The sequence below is a fragment of the Malaclemys terrapin genome, chromosome 5 (genome assembly GCF_027887155.1).
Source record: "Malaclemys terrapin pileata isolate rMalTer1 chromosome 5, rMalTer1.hap1, whole genome shotgun sequence".
Lineage (NCBI taxonomy): Eukaryota > Metazoa > Chordata > Testudines > Emydidae > Malaclemys > Malaclemys terrapin.
In genome coordinates this window covers 1,524,048-1,551,242 of record NC_071509.1, presented here as the reverse complement: position 1 = coordinate 1,551,242, position 27,195 = coordinate 1,524,048, and the positions used below count along the sequence as shown (strand labels likewise).

At 56.6% G+C, this 27,195-nt stretch overlaps 3 protein-coding genes across 4 annotated transcripts in view; 1 reads left to right on the top strand and 2 right to left on the bottom strand.

The window, feature by feature from the left end:
* DCTN1 (dynactin subunit 1) overlaps positions 1 to 6,032 on the bottom strand; it is a 131,157-nt gene extending 125,125 nt beyond the window's left edge. Inside the window, exon 1 of one of the 2 annotated variants that reach the window (XM_054030299.1) lies at positions 5,926 to 6,032. The gene's annotated coding sequence lies outside the window, so the exon portion shown is untranslated. Of the gene's footprint in view, positions 1 to 5,812; positions 5,883 to 5,925 lie in introns of those variants that run through there. The other variant, XM_054030300.1, reaches the window with a different exon arrangement.
* A 1,690-nt stretch (positions 6,033 to 7,722) lies between these two features.
* On the top strand, positions 7,723 to 12,870 carry LOC128838260 (uncharacterized). The gene is made up of 4 exons (XM_054030305.1): positions 7,723 to 7,868; positions 10,091 to 10,248; positions 10,512 to 10,678; positions 11,435 to 12,870. Exons 2-4 carry the CDS (start codon positions 10,098 to 10,100, stop codon positions 12,758 to 12,760), a joined length of 1,644 nt encoding a protein of 547 aa, XP_053886280.1. The 5' UTR covers positions 7,723 to 7,868; positions 10,091 to 10,097; the 3' UTR covers positions 12,761 to 12,870.
* Positions 12,833 to 27,195, bottom strand: part of LOC128838261 (retinol dehydrogenase 13-like) — a 32,220-nt gene continuing 17,857 nt past the window's right edge. The window contains exons 3-6 of the mRNA XM_054030306.1: positions 23,959 to 24,048; positions 23,528 to 23,716; positions 16,328 to 16,434; positions 12,833 to 14,352 (exon numbers count right to left, since the gene is read on the bottom strand). Of these exons, the coding sequence (XP_053886281.1) occupies positions 14,158 to 14,352; positions 16,328 to 16,434; positions 23,528 to 23,716; positions 23,959 to 24,048 (581 nt within the window). The 3' untranslated portion in view covers positions 12,833 to 14,157. The remainder of the gene's footprint in view (positions 14,353 to 16,327; positions 16,435 to 23,527; positions 23,717 to 23,958; positions 24,049 to 27,195) is intronic.

Below are 27,195 nucleotides of genomic sequence, written 5' to 3'. Positions count from 1 at the left end.
TAGTCAGAGACTCCTTCCCTCTTTGTGTTATGTCATATCTGTATGGTAGTAGCACCTCAATGGCCCGGTCAGAATCAGGGCCCCATTGTGATGGGCACTGCACAGGCACATAGGAAAGAAGAGAGCCTGCCACTACCAGCCTCCCCCAAAGATCTGCTATTGTAGATCCTGACAGCTTACACCACTCCAAGTTCCTGCTGAAGAACCAGTGCATTTAACAAGTCTCACTCTTCAGAGCTGCTTGTTTGTGACTCTCATGGAAGGGTGCTCGCTCTCTATCGGAGCACGGGGGGAGGGAAGAGACATTCCTTCCTTCCCTGCGTTAGCAGCACAGAAGGCCTGCTGTCTTACTGCCTCCATCCCTCACCTCTGATAGAAGTCCCCACTAGGCCCTGGGCAAAGATCCAGCGATGTCACCAGAGCAAAGGGCCATCCCCAGCTGCTGCAGTTAGAGGTGTCATCCTTCAGACCAGCATTACACCAGGGTCCCCACTCCTCATTGCCAGTGACTGTTCACGTGGAAGCTAGAGGATAAGGGGACATTCTCATGCTCAGTACCACGGTGAGGTACCACTGAGTGCAGAAAAGCTGCTCACAGCCTGACTGCACCAGCGACGTCTACCTCGTTATGTACGAAAGGAGTTACCAAATACCAGCTTCTATTCAAATACCTCATGTGGAGGTTCATGTTTATCAAGTCTTTTAAAGATGACAGCTTACATTGAGCACAGAAGTAAACACACTGGACAATAACAATGAGGCAGAGCTAGGATGACTGTCTCAACAAGCACTGCTGTATTTACCCAGTGCCCAAATATCAACACTAACACTAAATTACAGAGCTAATCAAAGTCCTGGCTTTCAGACACCTACCTAAGCACATAAGAACGGCCACACTGCGTCAGACCAATGGTCCATCTAGCCCAGTATTCTGGCTTCCGACAGTAGCCAATGCCAGGTGCTTCAGAGGGAATGGACAGAACAGGGCAATTATTGAGTGATCCATCCCCAGTCATCCACTGCCAGCCTCTGGCAATCTGAGCTAGGGACATTCAGAGCACAGGGTTGAATCCCTGACCACATTAGCTAATAGCTATTGATGGACCTATCCTCCATGAACATATCTAATTCTCTTCTGAACCCCATTATACTTTTGACCTTCACAAGATCCCCCGGCAACAGGTTCTACAGTTTGACTGTGCATTGTGTTATATTTTGTTCTTGTGCCCAAGAAACGATAGTGTCTGGCACAGAGCAGATGTATTTAGAAAAATACACAGGATTGAGGAATCAATGCCATTGGCTAACTAGAGCTCCAACCAACCTGTGCCTTAGGGGACATCTGACTGGCAGAATTCTCAGCCAATCAGAGGAGTAAGCTGCTGTCCAGTTACTGACCCATACCTGTAGAAGTATTTCTCAAAGACTATACACCAATAGCCAATAAGAAAGCAGGGATTTGCATGAAGAGCCTCAACGAGCCCATATTCACTTGTACGGATGGGATATTATCCGAGGGCTCAGATTTGCTACTGCCCTCAAAATATGACGACACTTTTCCCTGCAGCAAATGATCAGCACCTCAACTTCTGCCCCGGCAACATACGCTCCCCAGGAAGGCTTACCCCATAAAAAGGAGCACACTTTTAAAGCTTTCCCTCCCTATGAACGTGCTTTCAGATGGAAGTCCAGACTACACGTAAAAGTTCACTTATGCTGGCAAAGATGTGGGGCCAAGGACTTGTGGTTTGTCCCTTAGAGGAGTTTCATACCAGGAAGCAGGCAAATCTGTAGTTCTAGAACGGTGTAATCATAAAAAGGGAAATAAAAACAACCCAGGTAACTACAGACCAGTTAGTTTAACTTCTGTGCCAGGGAAGATAATGGAGCAAGTAATTAAGGAAATCATCTGCAAACACTTGGAAGGTGGTAAGGTGATAGGGAACAGCCAGCATGGATTTGTGAAGAACAAATCATGTCAAACCAATCTGATAGCTTTCTTTGATAGGATAACGAGCCTTGTGGATAAGGGTGAAGCGGTGGATGTGGTATACCTAGACTTTAGTAAGGCATTTGATACGGTCTCGCATGATATTCTTATCGATAAACTAGGCAAATACAAATTAGATGGGGCTACTATAAGGTGGGTGCATAACTGGCTGGATAACCGTACTCAGAGAGTTGTTATTAATGGTTCCCAATCCTGCTGGAAAGGCGTAACGAGTGGGGTTCCGCAGGGGTCTGTTTTGGGACCGGCTCTGTTCAATATCTTCATCAACGACTTAGATATTGGCATAGAAAGTACGCTTATTAAGTTTGCGGATGATACCAAACTGGGAGGGATTGCAACTACTTTGGAGGACAGGGTCATAATTCAAAATGATCTGGACAAATTGGAGAAATGGGCTGAGGTAAACAGGATGAAGTTTAACAAAGACAAATGCAAAGTGCTCCACTTAGGAAGGAAAAATCAATTTCACACATACAGAATGGGAAAAGACTGTCTAGGAAGGAGTACGGCAGAAAGGGATCTAGGGGTTATAGTGGACCACAAGCTAAATATGAGTCAACAGTGTGATGCTGTTGCAAAAAAAGCAAACATGATTCTGGGATGCATTAACAGGTGTGTTGTGAGCAAGACACGAGAAGTCCTTCTTCCGCTCTACTCTGCTCTGGTTAGGCCTCAGCTGGAGTATTGTGTCCAGTTCTGGGCGCCGCATTTTAAAAAAGATGTGGAGAAATTGGAAAGGGTCCAAAGAAGAGCAACAAGAATGATTAAAGGTCTTGAGAACATGACCTATGAAGGAAGGCTGAAAGAACTGGGTTTGTTTAGTTTGGAAAAGAGAAGACTGAGAGGGGACATGATAGCAGTTTTCAGGTATCTAATAGGGTGTCATAAGGAGGAGGGAGAGAACTTGTTCACCTTAGCCTCTAAGGATAGAACCAGAAACAATGGGTTTAAACTGCAGCAAGGGAGGTCTAGGTTGGACATTAGGAAAAAGTTCCTAACTGTCAGGGTGGTTAAACACTGGAACAAATTGCCTAGGGAGGTTGTGGAATCTCCGTCTCTGGAGATATTTAAGAGTAGGTTAGATAAATGTCTATCAGGGATGGTCTAGACAGTATTTGGTCCTGCCATGCGGGCAGGGGACTGGACTCGATGACCTCTCGAGGTCCCTTCCAGTCCTATAATCTATGAATCTATGAATCTATAACAGAGTGCCCCAAAACCACTAACGATAAAGCTTTCTAAATCAACACCTGTGTCAGGAAAAGTGCTTTATACGTGTTTCACGGACGCATGTTAAACTTTAATCTGTTTGTTGTTTAAAGCATTCTGAAGATGTTATAAGTGTGAAATGAATTGGAATACTTTTAGTACAAGAGATGCTATAATCAGATTTGGGTTTCTATGGGCAATCCATAATGATGGTGCTTTTTTGTGATTTTATTACACACTACAGAGTTCTTGATCACCAAATGCAAGATGTTTGAAAGAATATGGAACTACAGTCAGCAAAATGAAACCTGCTTCCATGCCTTAGATGGGTTGAAGGTTGCAAGCATCCCACCAAGGAAAAAGGTGAATTACACTAAAACTTTAAAAAATTGTAGCAACAAGCAGCATCTGAGTTAAACTGAAAAAAAATTGTGTTTTTTAAAAAGTTCTCTGCAGGTGTCATTATGTTTAAGAACAATCCTGCTTCTGTACGAGTCTCTGGGGGTATTTTGGCCTTTCTGATATGCTCTCATTTGTTTTTAAGTTTGCTGATAGGAACAGCTGCACAAAAACAGAATCTGTGTTTCCACAAATAGGTCACCTGCTTGTTACTGTGGAAATAACTGTTACCAGATTGTGGAAATAGTTCATTCATTGACATTTGTACTAGCACGTCTTTTCCTAAACGGTGAAAGAAAACACCTTTCCACATCCCTCTAACAGTGCCACTGCTGTATGTGTGTGAACTGTATCCAAGTGCTGTCTGGACAGCACTCATACAAGTGGAAAGGGCTTTACAAATGAATAAACACCACTACTAATGTTTGGGTCTCCGGGTGGGGCAGAAAGCAAATGAATTAATAAACAAAGCACCTGTTTTCATACAATTATCCCTAGCAACTTTATCAATGGGGAATATAAAGTTTAAATAAAGCAGAATTGTTTCTAACCACACACTGGTTGTGGTCTCAGATGAGAGCTAGGAGCCCAGAACTCCAGAGTAATTCCAACTATGCCGATAACTCACTACGGGGAAATTATTTCACTTCTTTGTGCCTGAGGTTTCCCGTCTATAAAATGGGAACTCTGCCACCTACTTACCTCATAGGGGAAATGCAAGGTTCTATTAATGTTTACACAGCACCTCAAAGAGCACGGTTTAGAGCAGGGGTTCTCAAACTGGGGGTTGGGAGCCCTCAGGAGGTCACAAGGTTATTACATGGGGGGTTGTGAGCTGTCAGCCTCCACCCTAAACCCCACTTTGCCTCCAGCATTTATAATGTGTTAAATATATAAAAAAGTGTTTTTAATTTATAAGGGGGAGGAGGGGTCGCACTCTGAGACTTGCTATGTGAAAGGGGTCACCAGTACAAAAGTTTGAGAACCACTGATCTGGAGGCTAAGTACATCCTTATTAAAGAAAGGATTTTTTTTTTAATTTACAGTAAAACATTAGCAAAATTCCTGATTTCTGTGCTGCCCCCACATCATATGGGAACCAGATTAGGAATGAGAACAACTGCCAAAGCATTGGGCGATTCAGCCTCACTCTTTTCTTGAAGCATTTTATGGCCACACTGATTTCGAGAGAGAGCTGGATTAAGCTTCACCACCACAGGGAGGCAAAGAGAACGCCTGCTGGGTTACAGTGCCCCCTTCCCGCAGAAATGCCAGGGTGAGCTGGGTACCGAGCAATGCTAAGCGTCGCTCATTTCCTCGGCACTTGACCTCTTTACACTACAGAAACCAAATCCTTAAAGCTCCATGGGGTAGGGACGGAAATCCACCTCCTCCCTGTGTCTGTGCAGCTCCCAGGCCGCCAGGGCCAGAGCCCAACCAGGCACCACTGCAATATGAACCCTAAACCGCCAGACAAAAGGCAGGTCTGGGCTGCAAGGGCCACATCAGCAGCCAACAGGAAAACCGGCTGCACAGAGAAACTTCTGCAGTGCCCCGCCCTGGCACCAACCCGGGACAGGGAGGTGGGGCTGCGACATCCCAGCGCCAACCCCCACAGAGGGGAGCCCCCCGCCCTGGCACCAACTCCCCCAGGGCCACCCCCCATTCCCCGGGGGGCTGCCCCATCCCAGCGCCAACCCCCACAGAGGGGAGCCCCCCGCCCTGGCACCAACTCCCCCAGGGCCACCCCCCATTCCCCGGGGGGCTGCCCCATCCCAGCGCCAACCCCCACAGAGGGGAGCCCCCCGCCCTGGCACCAACTCCCCCAGGGCCACCCCCCATTCCCCGGGGGGCTGCCCCATCCCAGCGCCAACCCCCACAGAGGGGAGCCCCCCGCCCTGGCACCAACTCCCCCAGGGCCACCCCCCATTCCCCGGGGGGCTGCGACATCCCAGCGCCAACCCCCACAGAGGGGAGCCCCCCGCCCTGGCACCAATTCCCCCAGGGCCACCCCCCATTCCCCGGGGGGCTGCCCCATCCCAGCGCCAACCCCCACAGAGGGGAGCCCCCCGCCCTGGCACCAACTCCCCCAGGGCCACCCCCCATTCCCCACGGGGCTGCCCCATCCCAGCGCCAACCCCCGGCCCCGCCCCGCAGAGGGGGCCCTGTCCGGTGCCGCGGGGGGGTCGGTACCTGCTGCCCGGCCGCCCCCTGGGCTGCTCACCCTCGGCTCCGGCCCCCGGCTCCGCGCGCCCAGCCCCGCCCCGCCCCTTGCCCGCGGTTGGCGATCGCGCCGCCTGACGCACCCACACGCGCCGGTCTCCTCAGTGCGGAACTTTCCGGTCAGGCATCGCCAGGGGCAGCCCGCGGGGGGGGGTCCTACGGAAAGGGTCGCGCAGGCGCGGTGAGGCGCGGAGGCCAAGAAGCAGCGGGGCGTGAGATCACTGTACGGCAAGAGGAAGGGGACACACGGGGCGGGGCGCGCGCACTGCTGGGAGGGGCTGAGCGCGAGGGACCCGGTGCACGGGGGCGGCCCCAGGGCGCAGCTGCCGGGGCGGGGGCTGAGCACCCCTGCCCGGCGCTCTGGGGTGTCATAGCTGTCAGGGGGGAGCAGCGCCGTGATCCCGCCTGGCCAGAGACTCCACCCGCCTTTGCCCTGCAAAGGGTTAAACAGCTCGGGGACCGGGCTGGCCCCTGGCCCACGGGCCAATACGGGGACAAGATACTTTCAAATGGGGGCGGGGGGGTTCGCTCTGGGGACTGAGCGGGACCAGACCTCAATCCAGGCTCTCCCCATCTTTCTGAACCAGTCTCTCCTATTGCAAACTTGTAAGTACAGCCAGGCAAGGCGTGGTAGTTTATCTTTGTTTTCTCAACTTGTAAATGTGCCTTTTGCTAGAGTGTTTATCTCTGTTTGCTGTAACTTTGAACCTGAGGCAGAGGGGAGTCCTCTGAGCTCTTTAAGTTTGATTACCCTGTAAAGTTAGTTTCCATCCTGATTTTACCGAGATGATTTTTACCTTTTTCTTTAATTAAAAACCTTCTTTTTAAGAACCTGATTGATTTTTTTTCCTTGTTTTTAGATCCAAGGGGGTTGGATCTTGATCCACCAGGAGTTGGTGGGAGGAAGGAGGGGGATGGTTAATTTCTCCTTGTTTTTAGATCCAAGGGGGTTGGATCTGTATTCACCAGGGAATTGGTGAAGAGTTTCTCAAGGCTTCCCAGGGAAGGGAATCCACTTGGGAGTGTTGGCAGCGGACCAGATCTAAGCTGGTAGTTAATCTTAGAAGTTTTCATGCAGGCCCCCACATCTGTACCCTAAAGTTACAGTTAAAGTTAAAGGGGAAGCAGCCTTGACAGGGGTCTTGGGCACCAGGTGCTAGGTGTAGGAGGGGGTTGCAACACACACACACCCCTAGTTCCAGCACCTACACACACCTACACATGCACCCCTTGTCCAGCACCTACACACACACCCCTGGTTCCAGCACCTACACACACACACACACTATATGCTTTCTAGCTGATTTCTAGTGTCAAGCAAATATTTTTCACAAAGCGATCACTCCATATCTGACCTATCCGGCCTCATCCTCAACGGAGACCTGCCCGCTCCCAGAGCAGCCTGGGCGCTCACGTTCATAACTTAGCTATGAACTAAAAATCATGGTCTTAAGTTACAGCACCGTGTAACCCGCTAGCCTGGCTTTTGGTCCTATGGCTGCAGGGGCAGCTCCTTGAGGGGTCCCTTAGAACATGTGCTCACTACCTATGTTGTGCTATCTGTGGGCTCTTGTATCTAGCTGTGACGCTCAGAGAACATTTCCCAGACCCGGAGAAGAGCTCGGTGTGGCTCCAAAACTCGTCTCTCTCGCCCACAGGAGTCGGTCCAATAAAAGATATTCCCTCCCCAACTTGTCCCTCTATATCTTGGGACTGCTCGGCTACAACGTGCTGCCTGTGGCTCTTTAGACAGCAGGAGGCGAGGAGAGGAAACTTTCTCTCCCCTCCCTCGGGAAGGTGGGGCCAGCCAGCCACTGCTGTTGGGACAGGAAGCAGGGGAGCCTAGCTGATGGGGAGGGCTGAGGTGGGGTGGAGTTGCTGCTGGTAAGGAAGGGGCTGTCACTTGGAAATTGTCGTGCCTGTGGGGGAAAAGAGCCAGCCCAGGTTTGCCCTGTCTGTGCTGCGGTCACTGGGATCCTGTCTCTGGCAGCCGCCGTTTGGCTCTGTCGCTGTTTCGTAAGCTGAGGTGGGAACCGAGAAGGGCTGGGAAAGGGTGGATCAGAACCGGGAGGAAGCCGGGAGGGGGGCATGTAGATGGGATTGTGAAAATCAAGTAATGGCACATTAAACGTGAGAACCCCGCGGTAATAAAACGCCTGGGCAGCTTTCAGACCTCCAGTGGGGAGTCAGCCAAAGTCCGGCTCACGCTGGAGGCCTCTGTCCCACCCTGTGCTAAATGCAGGGGGAGGGAATGGATGGGGAAACTGCCCCTGAAAAACATGGCGAGTGCGATCATGTCTTGTATTGGACCAGCTTCCGGTGGGGAAAGAGACAAGCTCCAAACAGCTCCAACCACACTGCAAACAAGGAGAGAAACAAAGGCAGAGCTCAGGGGGGCTGGAACAATGGGAATAGTGGGGGGCTGAGAGCCACTGAACCAAACTGTAACCCCTGCATGGGATGGAAAGCGCTTCGAGACAGGGGGTGCAGCTAGCAGCCCCCCTAGATCCAGCACCTGTGGCAGAGCTTGGGAGGTCTCCTGGGGAGGGGGGGGTGCCAGAGAGAGCGAGCCTGCGCCTAGAGCCGGGGCGGGGGGAGTGGAACACAAACACTGGAGTAGCACAGCAGCCCAGGGGTTTCCTGTCTCTGGCAGGGGTCAGGGGCCAGGCCTCCGGGCTCTGAGGGACTGGCTTGACCCTGGGGCGCTTGGCCAGTAGATGGGGCTGCCCACCCTGCTGTGCTGTGCTGTGCTCCAGGAGGAGAGGCAGCCTGCTTCTCTCGCTTTCCTTGAGCAGGTCCTGCTGGAGGGTGCTCCCTGCCCACCCCTCTCCCCTGGCCTTCTGGACCGCCTCATCAGGCCCCACCCTGCAAGCCTCCCCAGCACGCCCCTTGAGTCAGCCGAATGACATCCAACCAGTCCCTCTCTGAGCCGCACCCAGGAAACAGCTGTACATGCTCTGCCTCCTTGCCCTCGTGTCCCACCCCGGCCTGCTGCCAGCTGAGGAGGGCGAGGAAGGGCCGGTGGCCAGTCTGTGCTATTCTCCCGGACAGACTGTGGAACTAGATCAGCTGGCAGCTCCTCCATGGAGCTCTGAGCATGGGCACGTACCTGGCACAGTTCATCACTCCCCTGGCATCTGTTCCTTGTGCAGCTAGAGGGAGACCCTGGCATGTATCTGTGGAGGGTGCATCAGCTCCTTCAGAACCTCTTCCTGAGATTCTGGCCCCACTTCTCCCCACCCCTCCTAATTCACACCCCCCTTCCAATCCATGGCCCCACAAAGTTGTGGGACCTCCTCCTCCACCTCCTCCTGGCGCTGGCCAGGATGGCCATCCGCCATCCCAGGAAGATAAAGCTGGAGGTGCCTGTAGGGCCCGTTTCTGCTCTGCAGAGTCATGCCACCGAGCAGAGGTCCTCTGGGCGGCATCCACCGGCACCTTTGAGGAGCAGCGGGTGCTGGCGGGGGTTCTTTGACCCATTCCAGTTTTTTCGTTAGTTGTCCCGAGTATTTACTTGTGGGCTGTGTCCGCTGCCCACCCCCCCTTGGTTGAGGGGCGGGCCCTTAGCTTTAGGCAGGCTTAAGCCCACCTCTCCTGGTAACCGCAATGGGACCCGGGACCTCAGCGGCTTCTGAAGCAGACCCAAGAAACCTGCTAGCAGCCAGCCAGGGAATGAGCTGCCTGGAGTGGCAGGGGCGTGGGCGAGATGGCTGGTGGTGTAGGAACGAGGGCGCAGCAGAGATTTGAGGGGAGAAGCAAAAGAGACAGAAAATCTAGGGGAGAAGGAAGAGCTCCTGGTGTAGGGCAAGAAAGAAACCAGGGGAGTGTGAGGGAGAGAGGCCTGGAAGACATGCAGGAGGAGAGCCCCAGGGCTAGTCCAGGGCAGAGGTGGAGCCTCCCAGCAGACTGGCTCAGCTCCCTCTTGACCCTGTTAGTGCCCCTGGGCTGTGCATGCTGCCTCCCCGGCACGCCCTGGTGGACTTGCACCCAGAGCCCTGAAAGGAGGCAGGACAGTCGTGTGGCTGAGGCACAGGGACTGGGGACCAGGATTCCTGGGTTCTATTTCTGATCCTGCCGCGGAGTCGCTGCGTGAGTCCCTTTCCCCATCAGTCCCTGACCCTCCCTGCGTGGCGTCAGTCCCTAGGGTGGGCCAGTGCTCTGAGCTCTGTGGCTGGCCGGTGCAGACAGGGCAGGCAGAGCTGGGGATGTGGGATGCTCCCCTCTGAACCCCTCCTCTCTTCCCCCCAGCAGCCAGATGCCCCAGAAGAAAGTCGTAGCGCCGCTGAGCCGCTTGTGCCTGGGCAACGTGGCCAGACACATGCAGAGCGTGTGGGTGAAGGATTACAGCGAGAACTACCTCGACGAGTACCAGTTCCGCTACGTCATGGGGCCCTTCAATGAGCTGGGTGAGAGGCAGCCGTGTCCCTCTGCCCCCGCCACCCTCCCATCCCAGAGCATCTCCTTGCCTTGTCCCGCTGGCACCCGGGAGGGCAGGAGACCACCTGGGCACAGCAGGGAGGAAACGCACTGCAGCGCTGACTTCCTGGCCTTGCCATTTCACAACGCAGACACCCTCCTGCCCTGCTGCCCCCTGCCTGCCATGGGCAGCCCCTCTGCCGGCACAGCCCCGTGCCCAGGGAGGCTGATTATCACGCTGTCTCCTACACAGCTGGCTGCTTAGTCCAGGACCTGCTCCAGTTACTGGGCGAGAGTCGGCGCCTGACGCGGGCCGCACTCCACCTACTGCTCCTGCCCCACCTGACAGAGCTGAGCCTGCGCTCCTGTCCGGGCCTGGTCAGCAACGCCATCACCCAGCTGATCACGGTGCGGTGCCAGGTACGCAGAGCCCCAGCGACCTCCTGGGGACGCACGTGTGATCAGGAAACAGGAGGGAAGGGGTCTGAGTGGATGAACTCCTGGGTTCGGTCCCCAGCTCTGGGAGGAGGTGGGTTTCCAGTGGTCAGACCAAGGCGGACTGGGAGCCAGGACTCCTGGGTTCTCTCCCCAGCTCTGGGAGGAGGTGGGGTCCACTGGTCAGAGCTGTGGGGAGGCTGGCAATTATGACTACTAGGTTCTATCCCCGGCTCTGGGAGGAAATTAGTCTAGTGTTTGCGGAGCGGGAGCGGGGGCGGGGGGGATATTGTCTGGGAGTCAGGACTCCTGGGTTCTATGGTTATGTCCCCAGCTCTGGGAGGAGCTGAGTTCAGGACTCCTGGGTTCTATTCGTGCCTTAGCCGCTGATTGGCTTTTGCACGGCAGGTCAGTGGTTCCCCCAGCAGCATGCGGAGTGGGTGTGGTGGGTGACGGGCTCCCAGTGTAAATAGACAGGGGGCGGGGTGCTGGGCACGCAGTCAGGGGAGTGGCTGCCTCTCTCCAGCACAGCACTGACCTGCTGCCCCTCCCCAGAGTCAGGTGAAGCCAGGATTGGACAGGTCCCTCTCCACCATGAGGGTGGGGCCTTGCCCTGGGGGGAGGGGAGAAGCTGCTGCGACCCCTGCCTGCGTCCTGGAGCTAATGGAGGAGCCCGTTGTCCCCCCCCGTCATTAACCCCCCAAGGAAGCGCCTGGTCTATCTCCCTGGTTTCTGTTGCAGAACTTGTCCTCCCTGGACCTCAAGGGCTGCAGCCGGGTCCCGACGGCCGCGCTGGTGGACCTGCTGGAAGGGCTGCCGCGTCTGCGCAAGCTGGGCCTGGCGGAGACGCAGGCCAACACGCAGGTGCTGGCGGCCGTGGGCTCCTGCTGCCGGCGCCTGCGGGAGCTGGACGTCTCACACTGCCAGAAGGTGGCGCCGGACTCCCTGCTGCACCTGGCCTACGACCAGACCGAGAGCGCCCTGTGCTGCCCCGCGCTGCGGGTGCTGCTGGCCCAGGGGATAGAGCCCAAGGCCCACAGCCAGGACTTGGTCAGAGCCCTGGCCTTCGTGCTGCTGGCTCTGCCCAGCTTGGAGTTCCTGGCCAACAGCTACCTCAGGGAGGCGCTGTGTCTCATTCACACACAGCAGTTCAGCGGCACGCAGGGCTTGCCGGGATTCCCCTCGCTGGAGGAGCTGGCCCGGCGCAGGCAGGGTGTCCGTGCAGCCGGGGGCGACTCCTGGCTCACGCTGCCGCTCCGGCGGGTGGAGGAGGTGGAGGATCCCTTCCTCCCCACCTTCTGCTCCGTGTGCCCGGAGGTGGCAGAGGCGGCCGTGTCGCTCAGCGACGGCCCTTGCACCAGCTGGGGCAGCCTGGCCTGGAGCCGCCTCACCCAGCTCACCGTGCACTGCACGGGGCACCGGGGGCGGGGGCTGGCCGAGATGCTTCCCGTGGCTCAGGGCCTGGGAGCCCAGCTGCAGTCCCTCTCCCTCCACGGCTTCTCCTACGATGACGAATTTTCCTTCTGCACCCTGCTGAACTGCTGCCACAACCTCACCGCCTTCAGCAGCCACCTGAGCGTCCCCGCGGGGCCCGTGCGGCCGGCCGCCGCTGTGCCCAACGGGGAGCCTGCCGCGGAGCCGCAGGACTGGGAGCTGGACCTGCTCCGCCACCCCTTCCCCAAGCTCCGGCACTTCAGCTTGGGCCTGGCCAGCTCGTGTGAGCCTCTCCCTTCCCAGCATGCCTGTGTCCTGCGGGCGAGCCTGGCCTCGCTACTCAGCCACGCCCCCCGCCTGGAGACCCTGGCCCTGCTCAGCATCCCCTTCTCCCTGGACGGCGTGTTCCAGAAGGTGCTGGCTGCCCCTGGCGCTGCCCTCCGCAATCTGCGAGAGCTGTCGCTGGCCGAGAGCCAGGTGTCCAGCCCGACCCTGCTCTGCCTGCTGGCCTTGGACAACGGGCTCAGCTCCCTGAACCTGGCCGGCTGCCCGGCCATCCACCGGCGGGACTACGACCAGCTGCTCCGCACCGTCCGCAAGGAGAGGCTGGAGCTGGACATCGCATGGCAGTGAGGTGTCCTGCCTCGCCTGGGACACTGCCCCTCTGCCCCGTGCCGCGGGAAGGAGCCCACACCGCACGCAGGCCCCAGAGAGCTGTGTTTAATAAAGCAGAGTGAACACGGGGGGGGAAAGCGCCTGCGAACGAGCTTCTGTCAGCCTCCCTGGGACTGCGCTTTCCTCGGCACAGCCTTGAACAGGGGCAGCGAGGGCCTCGTTGTGGGGGGCCCGGGGGAGATGGCGAGGGGCCCAGTGCCAGGCCTGCCTCAGGGCTCTGAGGAGGTGGCTGACTGGCTTGGCCCGCCCCCCATCAGCAGCTGCGCTGTAGAGGCTCCTCCAAGCAGGGCCCCCACTGGAGGGGGGTAGTGTAGACAGGGCCCTGAACTGTTCCCCAGATAACGGGCGGGGCTGCCACAGGCGGCAGGAAGGGTGGAGGAGGAGCTGGCACTCAGCAGCACGGAGACCAGTGGGCCCTTGCAATAGGGTTGCCAGGTGTCCGGTTTTCGACCGAAACGCCCGGTCGAAAAGGGACCCCAGCAGCTCCGGTCAGCACCACTGCCTGGGCTGTTAAAAGTCCTGTTGGCGGCGCAGCGGGGCTTAGGAAGGCTTCCTGCCTGCCATGACTCCACGCAGCTCCCGGAAGCAGCAGCATGTCCCCCTCTGGCTCCTAGGCGTCGGGGCAGCCAGGGGGCTCCGTGCGCTGCCTATGCCCGAAGAGCCAGCTCCACAGCTCCCATTGGTTGAGAACTGCAGCCAGTGGGAGCTGCGGGGGCAGCGCCTGCGGATGGGGCAGCGCGCAGAGCCTCCTGGCTGCGCCTTCGCATAGGAGCCGGAGGGAGGACATGCCGCTGCTTTCGGGAGCTGCTTGAGATAAGCGCCGCTCAGAGCCCGCACCCTAATCCCCTGCCCCAGCCCTGATCCCCCTCCCGCCCTCCAAACCCCTCGGCCCCAGCCCAGAGCCCCCTCCTGCACCCCAAACCCCTCCTCCCACCACCAGCCGGAGTCCTCACCCCCCTTGTACTCCAACCCACTGCCTCAGTCTGGAGCCCCCTCCCGCACCCCAAACCCCTCATCTCCCACCCCCAGCCGGAGTCCTCACCCCCTCCCACACCCCTACCCACTAAGCCAGCCCGGTGAAAATGAGCAAGGATGGGAGAATGAGCGACATGCGGGAGGGCTCGGAGAAGGGGCAGCGGTGGGGCAAGTGTGTTTGGTTTTCTGCAAGTAAAAAGTTGGCACCCCTACCTTGCAATGACTTAGCTAATTCCCACCCTCCTGCCAGTCTGGCTTCTGCCAGCAGAGCCCCCACCTCCCCTCCTGCTCGCCCCAGGTCCCAGCTCCCGCAGGCCACCTGGCCCTGCGCCTGCGGGAGTAGCTGGGTTCTGCAGGGCAGGGGCGACAGGCTCCATTGTTCACATGCGCCCGCTCTCCGTGAGGCCCGTCAGTCGCTCCGACTCCTCCCACAGCTTGCGCTCCAGGCCCGGGTCGCGGGCAGCCGCACAGGGCAGCACCAGCCTGCAGTCGCTGTCGAAGTACTTCCCCGTGATGTCCGCGACCTCCTCCGAGACGGCGCAGTAAATGGTGCTGGTTGCTCCCTCCTCGGCGGACTAGAGAGAAGAGGGGGGTTAAAAGCAGCCTCAGCAGCGGCTCCCCACCACACCAGCCCCCCACAGGCCCCAGGCACTGCACAAACCCCACCTGGCGGCACCAGAGGGGCAGAGATCAAGCCCCGCACTGAGGCTTTCATACCATCCTGGCCCCACAACTGCAGAGACAGGGCGCAGCGAGTGGGAACAGGGCTCTAGAGCAGGGAGGGAGGGACAGCGGGGCCCGGGCACAGTGTGGGGAGCTGGGTCCAGGGGTGGGGCAGGGAGGCAGTAACTGAGGGTATGGGGAGCAGGGCAGGGGGCAGGAAGTAGGTGGGTTTGTGGAGGGCAGGCAGCAGGTGTGGGTGTGAGGACAGGCCGTGGGTGAAGTTGAGGGGAACAGGGCAGGGGGCAGGCAGTAGGTTGGCATGGGGGGACAGGCCGTGGGTGAAGTTGGGAGCAGGGCAGGGCTTGCGCAGAGGATTGAGTTGTGGGGGGCTGAGGGCTCCAGCTGGGGGTGAGGGCTGCAGGGGGGGCTGGGGATCAGGGGCTGGGGCATAGGATTGGGATGTGGGGGTGAGGGCTCAGGTAGGGCCAGGGATGAGAGGTTTAGGGTGCGGGAAGGGGCTCAGGGCTGGGACAGAGGGTTGGGGTGCAGGGGGTGAGGGCTCCAGCTGGGGGTGCAGGCTCTGGGGTGGAACCAGGGATGAGGGGCTCGGGGTGCAGGCTGCTCCGGGGCTGCAGCAGGGATAGAGGACTCCCCCCAGCCAGGGCCGGCTCTAACTTTTTTGCCACCCCAGGCAAAAAAGAGCACTGCCCCGCCGTAACACCCCCCCCCCCCCCCGAGTGCCGCGCCAGGCCGTCCAAACCGCTGGAGCGCCACGCCGGGCCACCCAACCCCGCCCCCGAGCGCCACGCTGGGCCGCCCAAGCCCCAAAACCCCGGAGTGCTGGGCCGCCCAAACCCCCGGAGCGCTGGGCCGCCCCCCGGAGCACCGCGCCGGGCTGCCCAAACGCCCGGTGCACCGTGCCAGGCCGCCCCCTCCCAGCACCACCGAAGCCCCTGCCCCAGCGCTGCCCCGCCAAAACATCCCCCCACGCTGCCCGGCCAAAACAAAAAAAACCCCTCAAGCGCCGCCCCACCAAACAAAAAAACAAGAACACTGTGAGTGCCCCCTGCCACCCCAACATTGGCCGCCCCTTCTAAGGTGCAGCCCCAAGCACGTGCTTGGTCGGCTGGTGCCTGAAGCCGGCCCTGCCCCCAGCCCTCTCTCGCTGCAGCAGCTCCGAGGCTGGGGAGAGGCGCCTCTGCTCGCCTGCGCGGCCCTGGATAGCCTGCTGTGCGGCCGCGGGGCCGGGCAGTTTACAGGGAACGTAGGTCCTGGCCTCGCCTCCACCACAGCTCTGGCCAGGGCAGCAGGGGTAGGTTCTCTGCTCTCTTCAAGCTCAAGTCACGACCCCTGTGCATGGAGGGGAGGAGGGCTGCTTAATGGTGCAGGGTTCAAATCCCCCCCAAGGGGACTTGGCTAAGTCCCGCTCAGTGCAGAGGGTGACGTGCCCTGGAGGTGGGAATTAGGGTAAAGCCTCCCTCTACGGCTGCTGCTCCTCCCCCTGCATTTGCTCGGGGACGCTCCTGAGGGACCCCAGAAATGCCCCCACCTCCCTTGCTGCAGCACCCTGGCACTCCGGCTCTGTGCACCAGGAGCTCCCCACCCTGACCACAGCTGCCTGGACCCTCAGCCAGCCCCACTGAGCTCGACCCCAGGGCCAGACCTTCCGGGGGCAGGGTGTGGGCCGAGGCTTTGGGGATCCCGCTGTACGTCAGCCCACAACAGAGCCAACTGGAAACTTGTGCCCTGCCCCCGAGGCTCTGCGCTAGTCACTCGCTGGCCCTACCCTGCCCCCATCCCGTGGGGCGAGCGGTCTGCCAGAGCAGCCCTCCGGGCCCCACACCCTTCCGGGCCTTGGGCCCCCCACTGCCCCACCATTGCACGCACCATGAAGAAGATGCTGGTGATGCTGAAGAGCAGACGAACCAGCCAGTTGAAGTGGCGCATGATTTCTGTCCTCACGATGCCGGGGTTGATGGAATTGGCCGTCACCCCTGCAGAGGAGCAGAGCCAGTCACTGCGTGGGCGCGGGGGGCAGGGCCCTATAGCCAGACCCCCTGGAGCCCTGAGGGGCCGGGGGTGAGTTTTGTACTCGCCAGCCTAGAGCCAGGGGCCTGTTTATTCCTCGAGCAGGTGCCGCCCAGACACGCTCCAACGTGCTCTCCCCAGCCTGGGAGGCCCCCTGCCCTGGGGGGCCAGGCCCTTTCAGAGGCGTTAGACTGAGCCCCACCTGTGCCCAATTACCCGCCTCCCCGGTGCTTGTTGGGTCCGTGACCAGGCCTCACAGGATGATGGGGGGAGTGATTAGGAGCTGAGGGCAGGCTCCGGCAGCACGCTCTGGGGAAGAGAGAGACAGCTGGGTTCAGGGGAGCACGAGATCCCCCAGGGGCCGGGACGCAGCTCTCCATGTCAGCCAGGCGGGATGGCCCGGAGCCATCCGCAGGGCTGGGCAGGAGTAGCCCTTCCACGAGGCACTGGGCCAGCAGCCTGGCGAAGACACTGGGAGTCTCTGGGGGTTCAACTGGTTCTTTGATGCTAATAAAACAGGCCCAGCCAGGCGAGTGACTCAGAAGCCCCAGGTATCGAGGCCTGTCTGGCAGCAAAGAGACGGGGTAGGGCCAGGGTCTGGCACAGATGAGGCAAGACCTATCCCAGCTCCTTCTCACGGGATTCTCCTGCCTGGGTCTCATGCTTCCAGGGTGAGGCAGGCTGGGAACGCCCACAGCTGCACCCCCGCTGGCCCGTCCTTCCCTCAGAGACACTGTGGGGTGCTGGAGCCTGGGCCAAACTGCCATTAGCACCTCCCACTGCCTACACCCCACTGGGATGCCGGCCCTGCTTCTGTGTCACCACGGTGCCGTGCCAGTGACTGAAACTCTGAGCACCCAGTGGCTACAGCAGTGGGGCTCTTCCTACAGGGCAGAGGGAGCAGGCTGTGGGGAAACCATGCCTGGGGGCGGAGGGGAGATATCCAGGCAGCCTATGCGATTCCTGGATTAGGCCTTCCGGGACGGGGGAAATCACTTCAGTGGAGCAGAGACCGTCCAGCCCTGCATGGGGCGTGCAGTGGGGAACGGAGATGTGTTTCTCTCATAGGGACTGAGGCGTCTCTGGGCCGTTCCAGCACCCCAAGCTCTGGTGCCGATGGCTGTGCTTCCCCAGAGTGGTTCTGAGATGCTTGGCGCCCAACCCTGCTGCCGGAGCAGTGGCAGCGCTCCCCCCAGGTGATCGCTCACCATAAGGGCACCTTGCCCGAGGCCAGCCCCCAACCTGGTGTGCTCAGAAGGGCACACGCACTGTTGGGAACGGCTTGTGGGGTAGAGCAGGCAGGCCACGTGCCTCTGTTTCCCGGGTTTCTGACGTTTGAGTTTTGCTGAACTCAGCATTTGGGAAGAGCCCGAGATACCCCAGGGCAGCCCGACCTCTGCAGGTGTAACCCACACACCTCCTGGGTCCCGCTAGTGGCACCAAGACCACTTAAAGAGAGAGCAAAAATGAGTCAGCTTAACAGCCAGTTGGCTTTTAGCTCGTGCAATAGAGGCTCATGCACTGAGGTCCCAGGTTCAATCCCACCCGCCGACAACCGGGGTCTGTTGGGGTTACACAGGCACAAAGGGTTTGTCAGTACCTGACGGTCAGGCCAGCTCCGATGCAGAGACAGGTTAAAGTAGGGGGCACCTTGCAGACGGTGGCTACTGTAGTATCATGGGGGAACGGAGAGAAGCTCATAGAACCGTAGAGTTAGAAGGGACTGCAGGGGTCATCTAGTCTAACCCCTGCCAAGATGTGGTGTCTGACCCATCCCAGACAGACGCTCCAGCCTCCTTTTGAAACCCTCCAGTGAAGGAGTTTCCACAACCTCCCGAGGCGTCTGTTCCACTGACCGACTGTTCTCACAGTGAGGAAGTTTGTCCTGAGATTTCATCTAAATCTGCTGTGCTGGAGTCTTTCAAGTATCTGAAGTCCACTATCATGTCCCCGCTTAATCTTCTCTTTTCCAAACTACCATACCTGTTTCTTCAGCCTTTGCTCGTACGGCTGCATTCCATCCCTGTGATCATCTTTGTCGCTCGCCTCTGGAGCCTTTCCAGTTTTTCTACATCCTTTCTATACATTGGTGACCAGAACTTCAGCTGAGGCCTAACCAGCGCTGTCACCTCCTGTGACTTGCAGGCGAGGCCTCTATTAATACAACCTGAGATTGCATTTGTTTTTTTTTTTTTGCAACAGCATCGCATTGCTGACTCATGTTGAGGTTGGGATCCACCCCAACTCCCAGATCCTTCTCAGCAGTGCTGCTGCCAAACCAGTTTCCGCCTGTTCTATATTTGTGCATTTGTTTTTTCTTCTCTAAGTGTAGCACCTTACATTTCTCTTTCTTGAATTTCATATTGTTGGCTATAGCCCAGTTCTCCAATTTAGCAAGATCCCTCTGGATTTTAGCTCTAGCCTCCGAAGTGTCTGCAACCCCCTAGCCTTGTGTCATCTGCAAACTTGATCAGTTTGCGCTCTATTCCTACATCCAGGTTATGAATAAAGATGTTAAATAACGTCGGACCCAGAACAGATCCCTGTGGAACCCCACTTGAGACCTCCCTCCAATCTGACATCATTCCATTAACAGTGACTCTTTGTTTGTGGTTGTTTAGCCAATTATGTATCCACCTAATGGTAGCTCTGCTGAGGCCACATTTCTCCAGCTTACTTATCAAAATGTCATGTAGGACTGTGTAAAACGCCTTGTTAACATCCAGGTATATTATGTCTACTGCCCACTAAATCAGTTACCTTGTCAGAGAAGGAAATCAAGCTGGTTTGGCATGCTTTGTTCTGGGTAAAGCCATGGTGGCTGCTAGTGATCACCCTCCATCCTCCAGGTATTTGCAGATGGAATGTTTTATACATGGCTGTAGTAGCTTCCCAGGTATGAAGGGCAGGCTGACTGGTCTATAGTTCCCTGACTCCTCTGTTTTCCCCTTTTTAAAGACGGGCACTACCTTAGCCCTTCTCCAGTCTTCTGGGACCTCTCCTGTCAGCCATGAGCTTGTAAATATTATTGCCAGTGGCGCCGAGATTTCTTCAGCCAATTCCTTCAGCGCCCTGTGGTGACTGGCACCAGCCCTGCTGACTTGAATTCATTCAAATTAGTCAGAAGATCTCTGGCATGTTCTTTACTTATCCGGGTCTGCATCCCTTCCCCTGTATTGCCTATGGTAAGCTGGCTAGCTGTCTGGTCAGATGATATTTTTGTGAGCAGACTGAAGCAAGGTAGGGATTGAGCAGCTCTGCCTTCCTATCATCTTCCGTTACCTGCTCACCTTCTCTATTGAGCAGCGCCCCCACTCCGTCCTTGTGCTTTCTTTTTTGTGTGACATATTTGTAGAACCCCTTTTTCTTGTCTCTAACATTCCTTGCCAGTTGTAACTCCTGCCTTGCCTTGGCTTTCCTGATACATGGGCTGTCCCATGTATATTTCCTTGGTGACATGCCCCTCCTTCCATTTCCTGGGTGGATCCCTTATCGTTTTTAAAAGCTCCCTGGTATCCAGATCCTACAGGTCAAGACCAAGGCCCAGAGACCTAGTGGGAGCCACTGGAGATCACACAGCCCACTTGCTCCCTGGGAGAAGCAGTGTGTAATACATTCTGCACCAGCTGCAGGTTCTGAGTGGCCTTCAGGTACACCCTATGTGGAACTAATGGCACTGACCCAACTTTCAGGGGACATAGGCCTGGAGAGCTACTATGGGGTCTGCCACCAAGGGGCCAGCTCGCAGTGGGGCAGGAAGGGCCCTAAACAGCAGGGCGAGAGAGCTGGGGCCAGCGAAAGCCCTGGAGTGATGGAGGCCCCTGAGAACGGATGATCAGACAGACTTTCTGCCATCTAACATGCAATCAAGTGAACAGCGTCGGCTAATCACAGCTCCCCCCAGGGCAAGGAGCCAGGCCTTGAGGCCACACCGTGCGTCGGCACAACCCAGATGGAGACATCTGCAGATGAAAGCAGGGCTGATGTAAGGACAGGATGAAATAAACGAGACCCAAAGATTATGCCCAGCCTGTTCTCAGGGACAGCTGTCTCCCGGGAAGGAGTCACCATGCTGAATGACTCAACGGAAAGGCCCAAGGCAGTGCGGCAGAAGCAGATTCCAGCTGGAGACAGCAGCCAGGCGAGGAACTCCAAGGAGCTGGGAGCACATGGGGCATTTCTCACCTGCTCCGGGCATGCCCAAGAAGCTGTAAGAGGAGATGAACCCGGTTCCCCTCTCACTAACATTGGTGTGGATCAGCGGAGCTGCCCCAGGTCAAAACCACCTAAACGAGGGGAGAATCGGGCACTGTGAGATACTGAGAACACAGCAGCGCTGAAAGAGGCCTGGGGGGGCAGAGATGCCAGTCAGGGCACAATGCCTGGGGATCAGAAACTGCGAATCCGTAGAGCCATCGTGGCCATGCTGCCACACCAGTAACATGGGACGAGCTGGAGGAGCACAGGGCTTGGCCATGCCAAGTTCCCGCAGAGTCTGTAGGAGAGAGAGTCCAGCCGAGTGCCCGTTTCTAGACCCGGTGGATGGACGGGGGGGGGGGGGGGGGGAGAAGGAGGGTGTTAGCCCAGGACAATGGGCTACAGACAGGTGACTTGCCAAAGTCTGCACTCCATCCAACTTGGTCTCCTGGTGCTGACAGTGACCAGGGCCAGCTGCGCCAAAGCGAGGAGCAAGAACCCAGGTGGGAGGCAGTGATGGGATAACCTGCCCAGGGGGAAATTCCTGACCCCTGATAGTTAGAGACAGAAAAGTTCCCAGCCTTTATTTCTGTAACTCTGATTGTTCTCATTATCCAGGTGACCCTTCACTGACCCCTGTTAAACCCTTGGTCTCAACCACATATAAGAACATAAGAACAGCCAAACCGGGTCAGACCAAAGGTCCATCCAGCCCAGTGTCCTGTCTACTGACAGTGGCCAGTGCCAGGTGCCCCAGAGGGAGTGAACCTAACAGGCAATGATCAAGTGATCTCTCTCCTACCATCCATCTCCATCCTCTGACAAACAGAGGCTAGGGACACCATTCCTTACCCCTCCTGGCTAATAGCCATTCATGGACTTAACCACCATGAATTTATCCAGTTCTCTTTTAAAGAGAATGGTGGCAGTGGGTTCCACGGGCTAATTACACACAGTGAACGGTATTGCCTTTGATCAGTTTTAAATGTTCTGCCTGTCAGTTTCATTGACTGTTGCCATGTTCTTGTGTTGTGAGAGGGTCAATACAAGTGCCCCATTTGCTCTACCCCGTTCCTTATCCTTTCCCCAGGTATTCGCTCCTCTCAGAACAAAACACCCTGTCATTTGCCAGGAGAGCTGCAGGAGGGGCAAGATCACGCAGGATCTGTTCTCATTTCTGTCCATCTCAGGTGCTATCACTGTAGTATCTGAAGCCTCACAACCTGAACCTTAGTCTTTAAGGTGCCACCAGACTCCTTGTTGTTTTTTTAACCTGAACCTTCAGTGCCTTGATCCTCACAGGCCCTGCATGCAGCAGGCAGTGTTCCAGCGACTGGTTCAGTTAAACCTTGTTATGGGTCAGGCCTGGTCACCACCTTCCGTGGAGGATAGATGTAAAGAAATCATTGTAAGGAGGTCGCTGAAACAATAGCAGTAGCCCCCCAAAACACAGGCACATGGAAATGGTGTGTAGAAGCTAAAACATGTGGCCCAAGAGGATTGGTGGAAGGGTGTGGGGGGGATAGGGGTGAGGGGTGAGAGAGAGGGAGGGCATGTTGAAGCAGCAAGAGAAAGCCCAGTACACAGTAACAGACAACTAGTAATGTGGCCATGAGTGAGAGCTAAGAGAGACAGCTCTTTGGGCGCAGAGCGTTGGTGGCTAGGCAGGCTTGGAGCAGCGAGCAGACACTGGCTCGTGCTGTTTGATTGCTATGTTCAGGGGAACAAGACTTCGTACACCTTTTGTAAATAAACAAGACTGCACCAAAGAAATCCCTGACTCTCACCAATTCATCCTCCAACCTGGAACAACGAACAAGAGCCCCAACTTTTGGCTAGCTTCTCAGGTCACAAAGGGCAACACTGTTATCCCCACGGGTACAGAAAAAACCTGAAACCCAGAGATTGATTTCAATGGGCGTTAGGCACCAAAATACCTGGAAAATCTGGCCGTTGGGTCTTGATTTCACTGTGGCATCGAGAGGGTTGGAAATGTACATGGACGATGAGAACAACCCGAGTTACAGAAAGAAAAGCCGGTAATTCCTGCTGCCTGGTTAGCCCAGCCTGGCCCCAAACCCTCGCCAGTGGGGCCACATGGAACTTGCTGGGAAGTCAAACCCCACCCCACTGCCTGGGGTACATGCTGGAATCCTGGCAGCTTCTCACCAAGCCCTAGAGAATGTCCCCGGTGCTGTGTCCTCTGTAGCGCCGGAAGCAGCGGAAGGGCTAGAAGAGCTCGCCATGGAACGAGCAGCCCGGGGCACAGCCAGCCCGGGGAGCAGACAAGCTCTCCTGCGAGGAGACCCCCCGCCCCCCACTCCTGCACAGCTCACAGCCCCCCCAAAACGAGGAAGCAGCGGCGCCTAGCAGCATCTGTTCTGTGCCTCGGGGAGTCACACCCCTGACAGCGTTGGTGAGTAATTTGGAAATGTTGCAAACAGAGACTCCCCCCCGCATCCCCCGGTCCCACGACTGGGGCGAGTCGAGGGAGCGCGGCTGCCCAGCGGAACGGGAGCCGGGGCAGAGCACCCGCAGCAGCGGTAACTGGGCCAGTGGGTGTTTGCAGGACAGGGCAGCCAGGCCTGGCCCCTCTTAGCTGGCAGGGATTAGGCTCGGGACCCTCCACAGTCCTGACCACAGTGCAGGGAATTCAGGGCTGGGGGGGACCTCCCGGGAGGCCTGTCTGCTGGGACGGTGCCTCTGGATCCCAGTGCCAAGGCCATCGCTTCCCTTTCTGCCAAGGTGCCGCATAAATCCAGGGGGATGTGAGGCGCGAACGCAGCTGGGAGGGGTTCAGGAGGGGCCACGGGGTGCTGGCCTCTGCCGGCCCCGGGGGGGGGGGGGGGGGATCACACTGACCTGTGCCCTGCAGCCTCCTGGCCAGCTCATTGGTGAACAGGATGTTCATGAGTTTGGTGCTATTGTAGGACTGGTCAAAGTTCTTGGGCCTCTCCTCCCCGGCCAGGTGCTTCACGTTGGCCGTGCCCCGGACATGTCTGAAGGACGAGACGTTCACGATGCGGGCGGGAGCGGAGCCCTTCATGGTGTCTGTGCGGGGGTGGGGCAAACCCAACAGGCTCATGTCAGGGGGTGGCGTGGTGGGGGAGGGCCCCAGGTGGCCGGGGAGAAGCCCCAGCTCAGAGAGACCCTTGGGCAGCAGACGGGGAGTCGGCTAGCAGCCCCGGCACAGCCAGCGCAAGGCCTGGGTCCATGCCCCAGGGGAATGCCGGGGGCAGCAGGGTAGCCCTCCCCCAGCCGAGCGAGTGCCCAGTTCCTGGGGCAGCCCTTACCCAGAAGCAAATTGGTCAGAAGAAAAGGGCCCAAGTAGTTGGTGGCGAACGTCCGCTCCAGCCCCTCGGAGGTGATGGAGAACGGCAAACCTGGAAGAGAAGAGGGGACTGGCACCGCAGGCCCTGGCTGGGCACTCGGGGGTGGGTGCCATTCGGATTCGTGCTCCCTGCCCGCCACAGCCCCAGGCTGAGCAGAGACAGCTGCTTTCTGCTAAGCCTTGTCTGTTCACTGGTACCACCTCCCACGTGTCTGTCCCAGCCCCGGCCGGGCTGTGGCCTGCAGGCTGAGTGCTCTGGTGGAGCGCCTGGCCCAGTGGGCCCCGCTCCCTGATGGGGTACTTCGGTGCCACTGTCAGACCGGGAATAACCTCGGCGTGGGATCTGCCGCGGGCTGGGTCATGAACAAAGCTCTCCCAGCCACCCAGGGAGACCTGGCAGCTTCGGCGAGACGAAATGCAGAGGTCACCGTGGCAAGGGCCAGCCGTGCCACGTGCCCGGTTAGCAATGGGGTATTGGGCTGGTGCTGGGCACCTCACAGCAGGCCCGCCCATCTGTTGGGATAACTGGGCGACAAAAGTACCCGACTTGTGAGCTCCGCTATGGAAAGCAAGTGCGCGGTCGTAGGATGTGACCTAGGGTGACCAGACAGCAAATGTGAAAAATCGGGACGGGGGTGGGGGGTAATAGGAGTCTGTAAAAGATAAAGACCCAAAAATCGGGACTGTCCCTATAAAATCGGGACATCTGGTCACCCGAATGTGACCGTAACCGACAACAACAACCACAGAGAGGCAAAGGCGGGTCAGGCCTCATGACGGAACTCAAAAACTGTGCTAAGCCCGGGCCTGGGCAAGGAGAACAGCACGGAACCAGGAATCAGGGGATCCAGATTGGTGTGTTGGAAACTAGACCTTGCTGCTGGACAGGACAATGAGGGGACGGGCTGGGATGACACGGGCTTGGACATTAACAGCAGCAGCAGCTCCAGCCTATCTCAACTAAAGTCGTCTCCTTTCCCCAGAAGCACAGTTATCACCAGCTTTCGCTGGTTTCTCTTCTTTTCTGTATCTTTAATAACCGGCTAAACGGACGTTTAATGGGGTGTTTGCCATGGCGCTAAGTAGGCTGAGGTCTGCGTGTACCAAACTCCAACCTGGTTTAAACACTGTGTGATGTGGCTGGGTTACATTAACACCTTTAGCCCATATATTTCATCGAAATTCACACATTTCTGGCACCCAGTGTGGAGCCTAGAGGGTCCATACATACTCAGAAGCCAGCACCTTAGCAAACAACTGGAGGTTGCTTATCTGTACCCGGAGGTTCTTCGAGATGTGCGGCCCCAGTCTGTATTCTACGCGTGGGGTACACATGCACACCTGGGCCTGAAGCCAGAATTTTCTTAGCAAGCCGTGTCCGTTGATCCGCACATGAACCAAACTGAGGGTATAAATGACCATGCAGCCTGGTGCCTCTCCAGTTCCTTCTCTTACAGCAAATCCAGATAATTGCAGTAGAGGGGATGGAGAATCATAGAATCATAGAATCTCAGGGTTGGAAGGGACCTCAGGAGGTCATCTAGTCCAACCCCCTGCTCAAAGTAGCACCAATCCCCAACTAAATCATCCCAGCCAGGGCTTTGTCAAGCCGGGCCTTAAAAACCTCCAAGGAAGGAGATTCCACCACCTCCCTGGGGAACCATTCCAGTGCTTCACCACCTTCCTAGTGAAATAGTGTTTCCTAATATCCAACCTGGACCTCCCCCACTGCAACTTGAGACCATTGCTCCTTGTTCTGTCATCTGCCACCACTGAGAACAGTCTAGATCCATCCTCTTTGGAACCCCCCTTCAGGTAATTGAAAGCAGCTATCAAATCCCCTCTCACTCTTCTCTTCTGCAGACTAAACAATCCCAGTTCCCTCAGCCTCTCCTCATAAGTCATGTGCTCCAGACCCCTAATCATTTTTGTTGCCCTCCGCTGGACTCTTTCCAATTTTTCCACATCCTTCTTGTAGTGTGGGGCCCAAAACTGGACACAGTACTCCAGATGGGTGTGGGATACAGATGGGACCACACATCTCTGTGGAGGAAAAAGTTTGCTAGGGCCTAAACTTTAGTTGGCTCGGGCCTGAACTTTGGTTCAGACCTGAACATTAGTTAAGTCTATTGTAGGTGAAAGGTTTTTAGAGGCAGAATAGAGGAAAAGTATAAAAGCAGAACTATCTATAATTATAAGACCTGTGATTCATAGTACTGTATTGACAGTTTTGGGGAAGTCTGGAAATCGCAGTAGGACAGACTGTGAAAAACAGGAAAGCTTGCTAAGTTATATTCCTATATGGAGAGTGTATTCCAAATATGGCAATAATGCTGATAAGACAGTATGTATCATGTAATTGTGGTTTTATGCTATATAAGCTGTGCAAGATTCTGTAATCAGGGGGATTGCTAGTTTATTGGTACCCCCCATGCATGCATGAAAATAAAAAGGCCTCAGGCGATTCTGATCCAAACACAACGCGTGGTCATTTTTCCACAACATCTCAAAGAACCTCCAGTTACAGGTAGGTAACCTCCATTTCTTCTTCAAGTGTGCAGGAGCTTAGCAAGCAGTGGTCAAACAGGAGGTGGGTGGGAGGAGGCATAAGAACATAAGAACATAAGAACGGCCATACCGGGTCAGACCAAAGGTCCATCTAGCCCAGTATTCTGTCTACCAACAGTGGCCAATGCCAGGTGCCCCAGAGGGAGTGGACCTAACAGGCAACGATCAAATGATCTCTCTCCTGCCATCCATCTCCATTCTCTGACAAACAGAGGCTAGGGACACCATTCCTTACCCGTCCTGGCTAATAGCCATTAATGGACTTAACCACCATGAATTTATCCAGTTCTCTTTTAAACGCTGTTATAGTCCTAGCCTTCACAACCTCCTCAGGTAAGGAGTTCCACAAGTTGACTGTGCGCTGCGTGAAGAAGAACTTCCTTTTATTTGTTTTAAACCTGCTGCCTATTAATTTCATTTGATGACCCCTAGTTCTTGTATTATGGGAATAAGTAAATAAATTTTCCTTATCCACTTTCTCCACATCACTCATGATTTTATAGACCTCTATCATATCCCCCCTTAGTCTCCTCTTTTCCAAGCTGAAGAGTCCTAGCCTCTTTAATCTCTCCTCATATGGGACCCTCTCCAAACCCCTAATCATTTTAGTTGCCCTTTTCTGAACCTTTTC

What these genes read in the sequence shown, in the direction of transcription:
- LOC128838260 (XM_054030305.1), top strand. Translation starts at nt 10,098, where the DNA reads ATGCCCCAGAAGAAAGTCGTAGCGCCGCTGAGCCGCTTGTGCCTGGGC. An exon ending in GGGGCCCTTCAATGAGCTGG is followed by an intron (nt 10,249 to 10,511) that starts GTGAGAGGCAGC and finishes TCTCCTACACAG; the next exon opens with CTGGCTGCTTAGTCCAGGAC. An exon ending in TGATCACGGTGCGGTGCCAG is followed by an intron (nt 10,679 to 11,434) that starts GTACGCAGAGCC and finishes TTTCTGTTGCAG; the next exon opens with AACTTGTCCTCCCTGGACCT.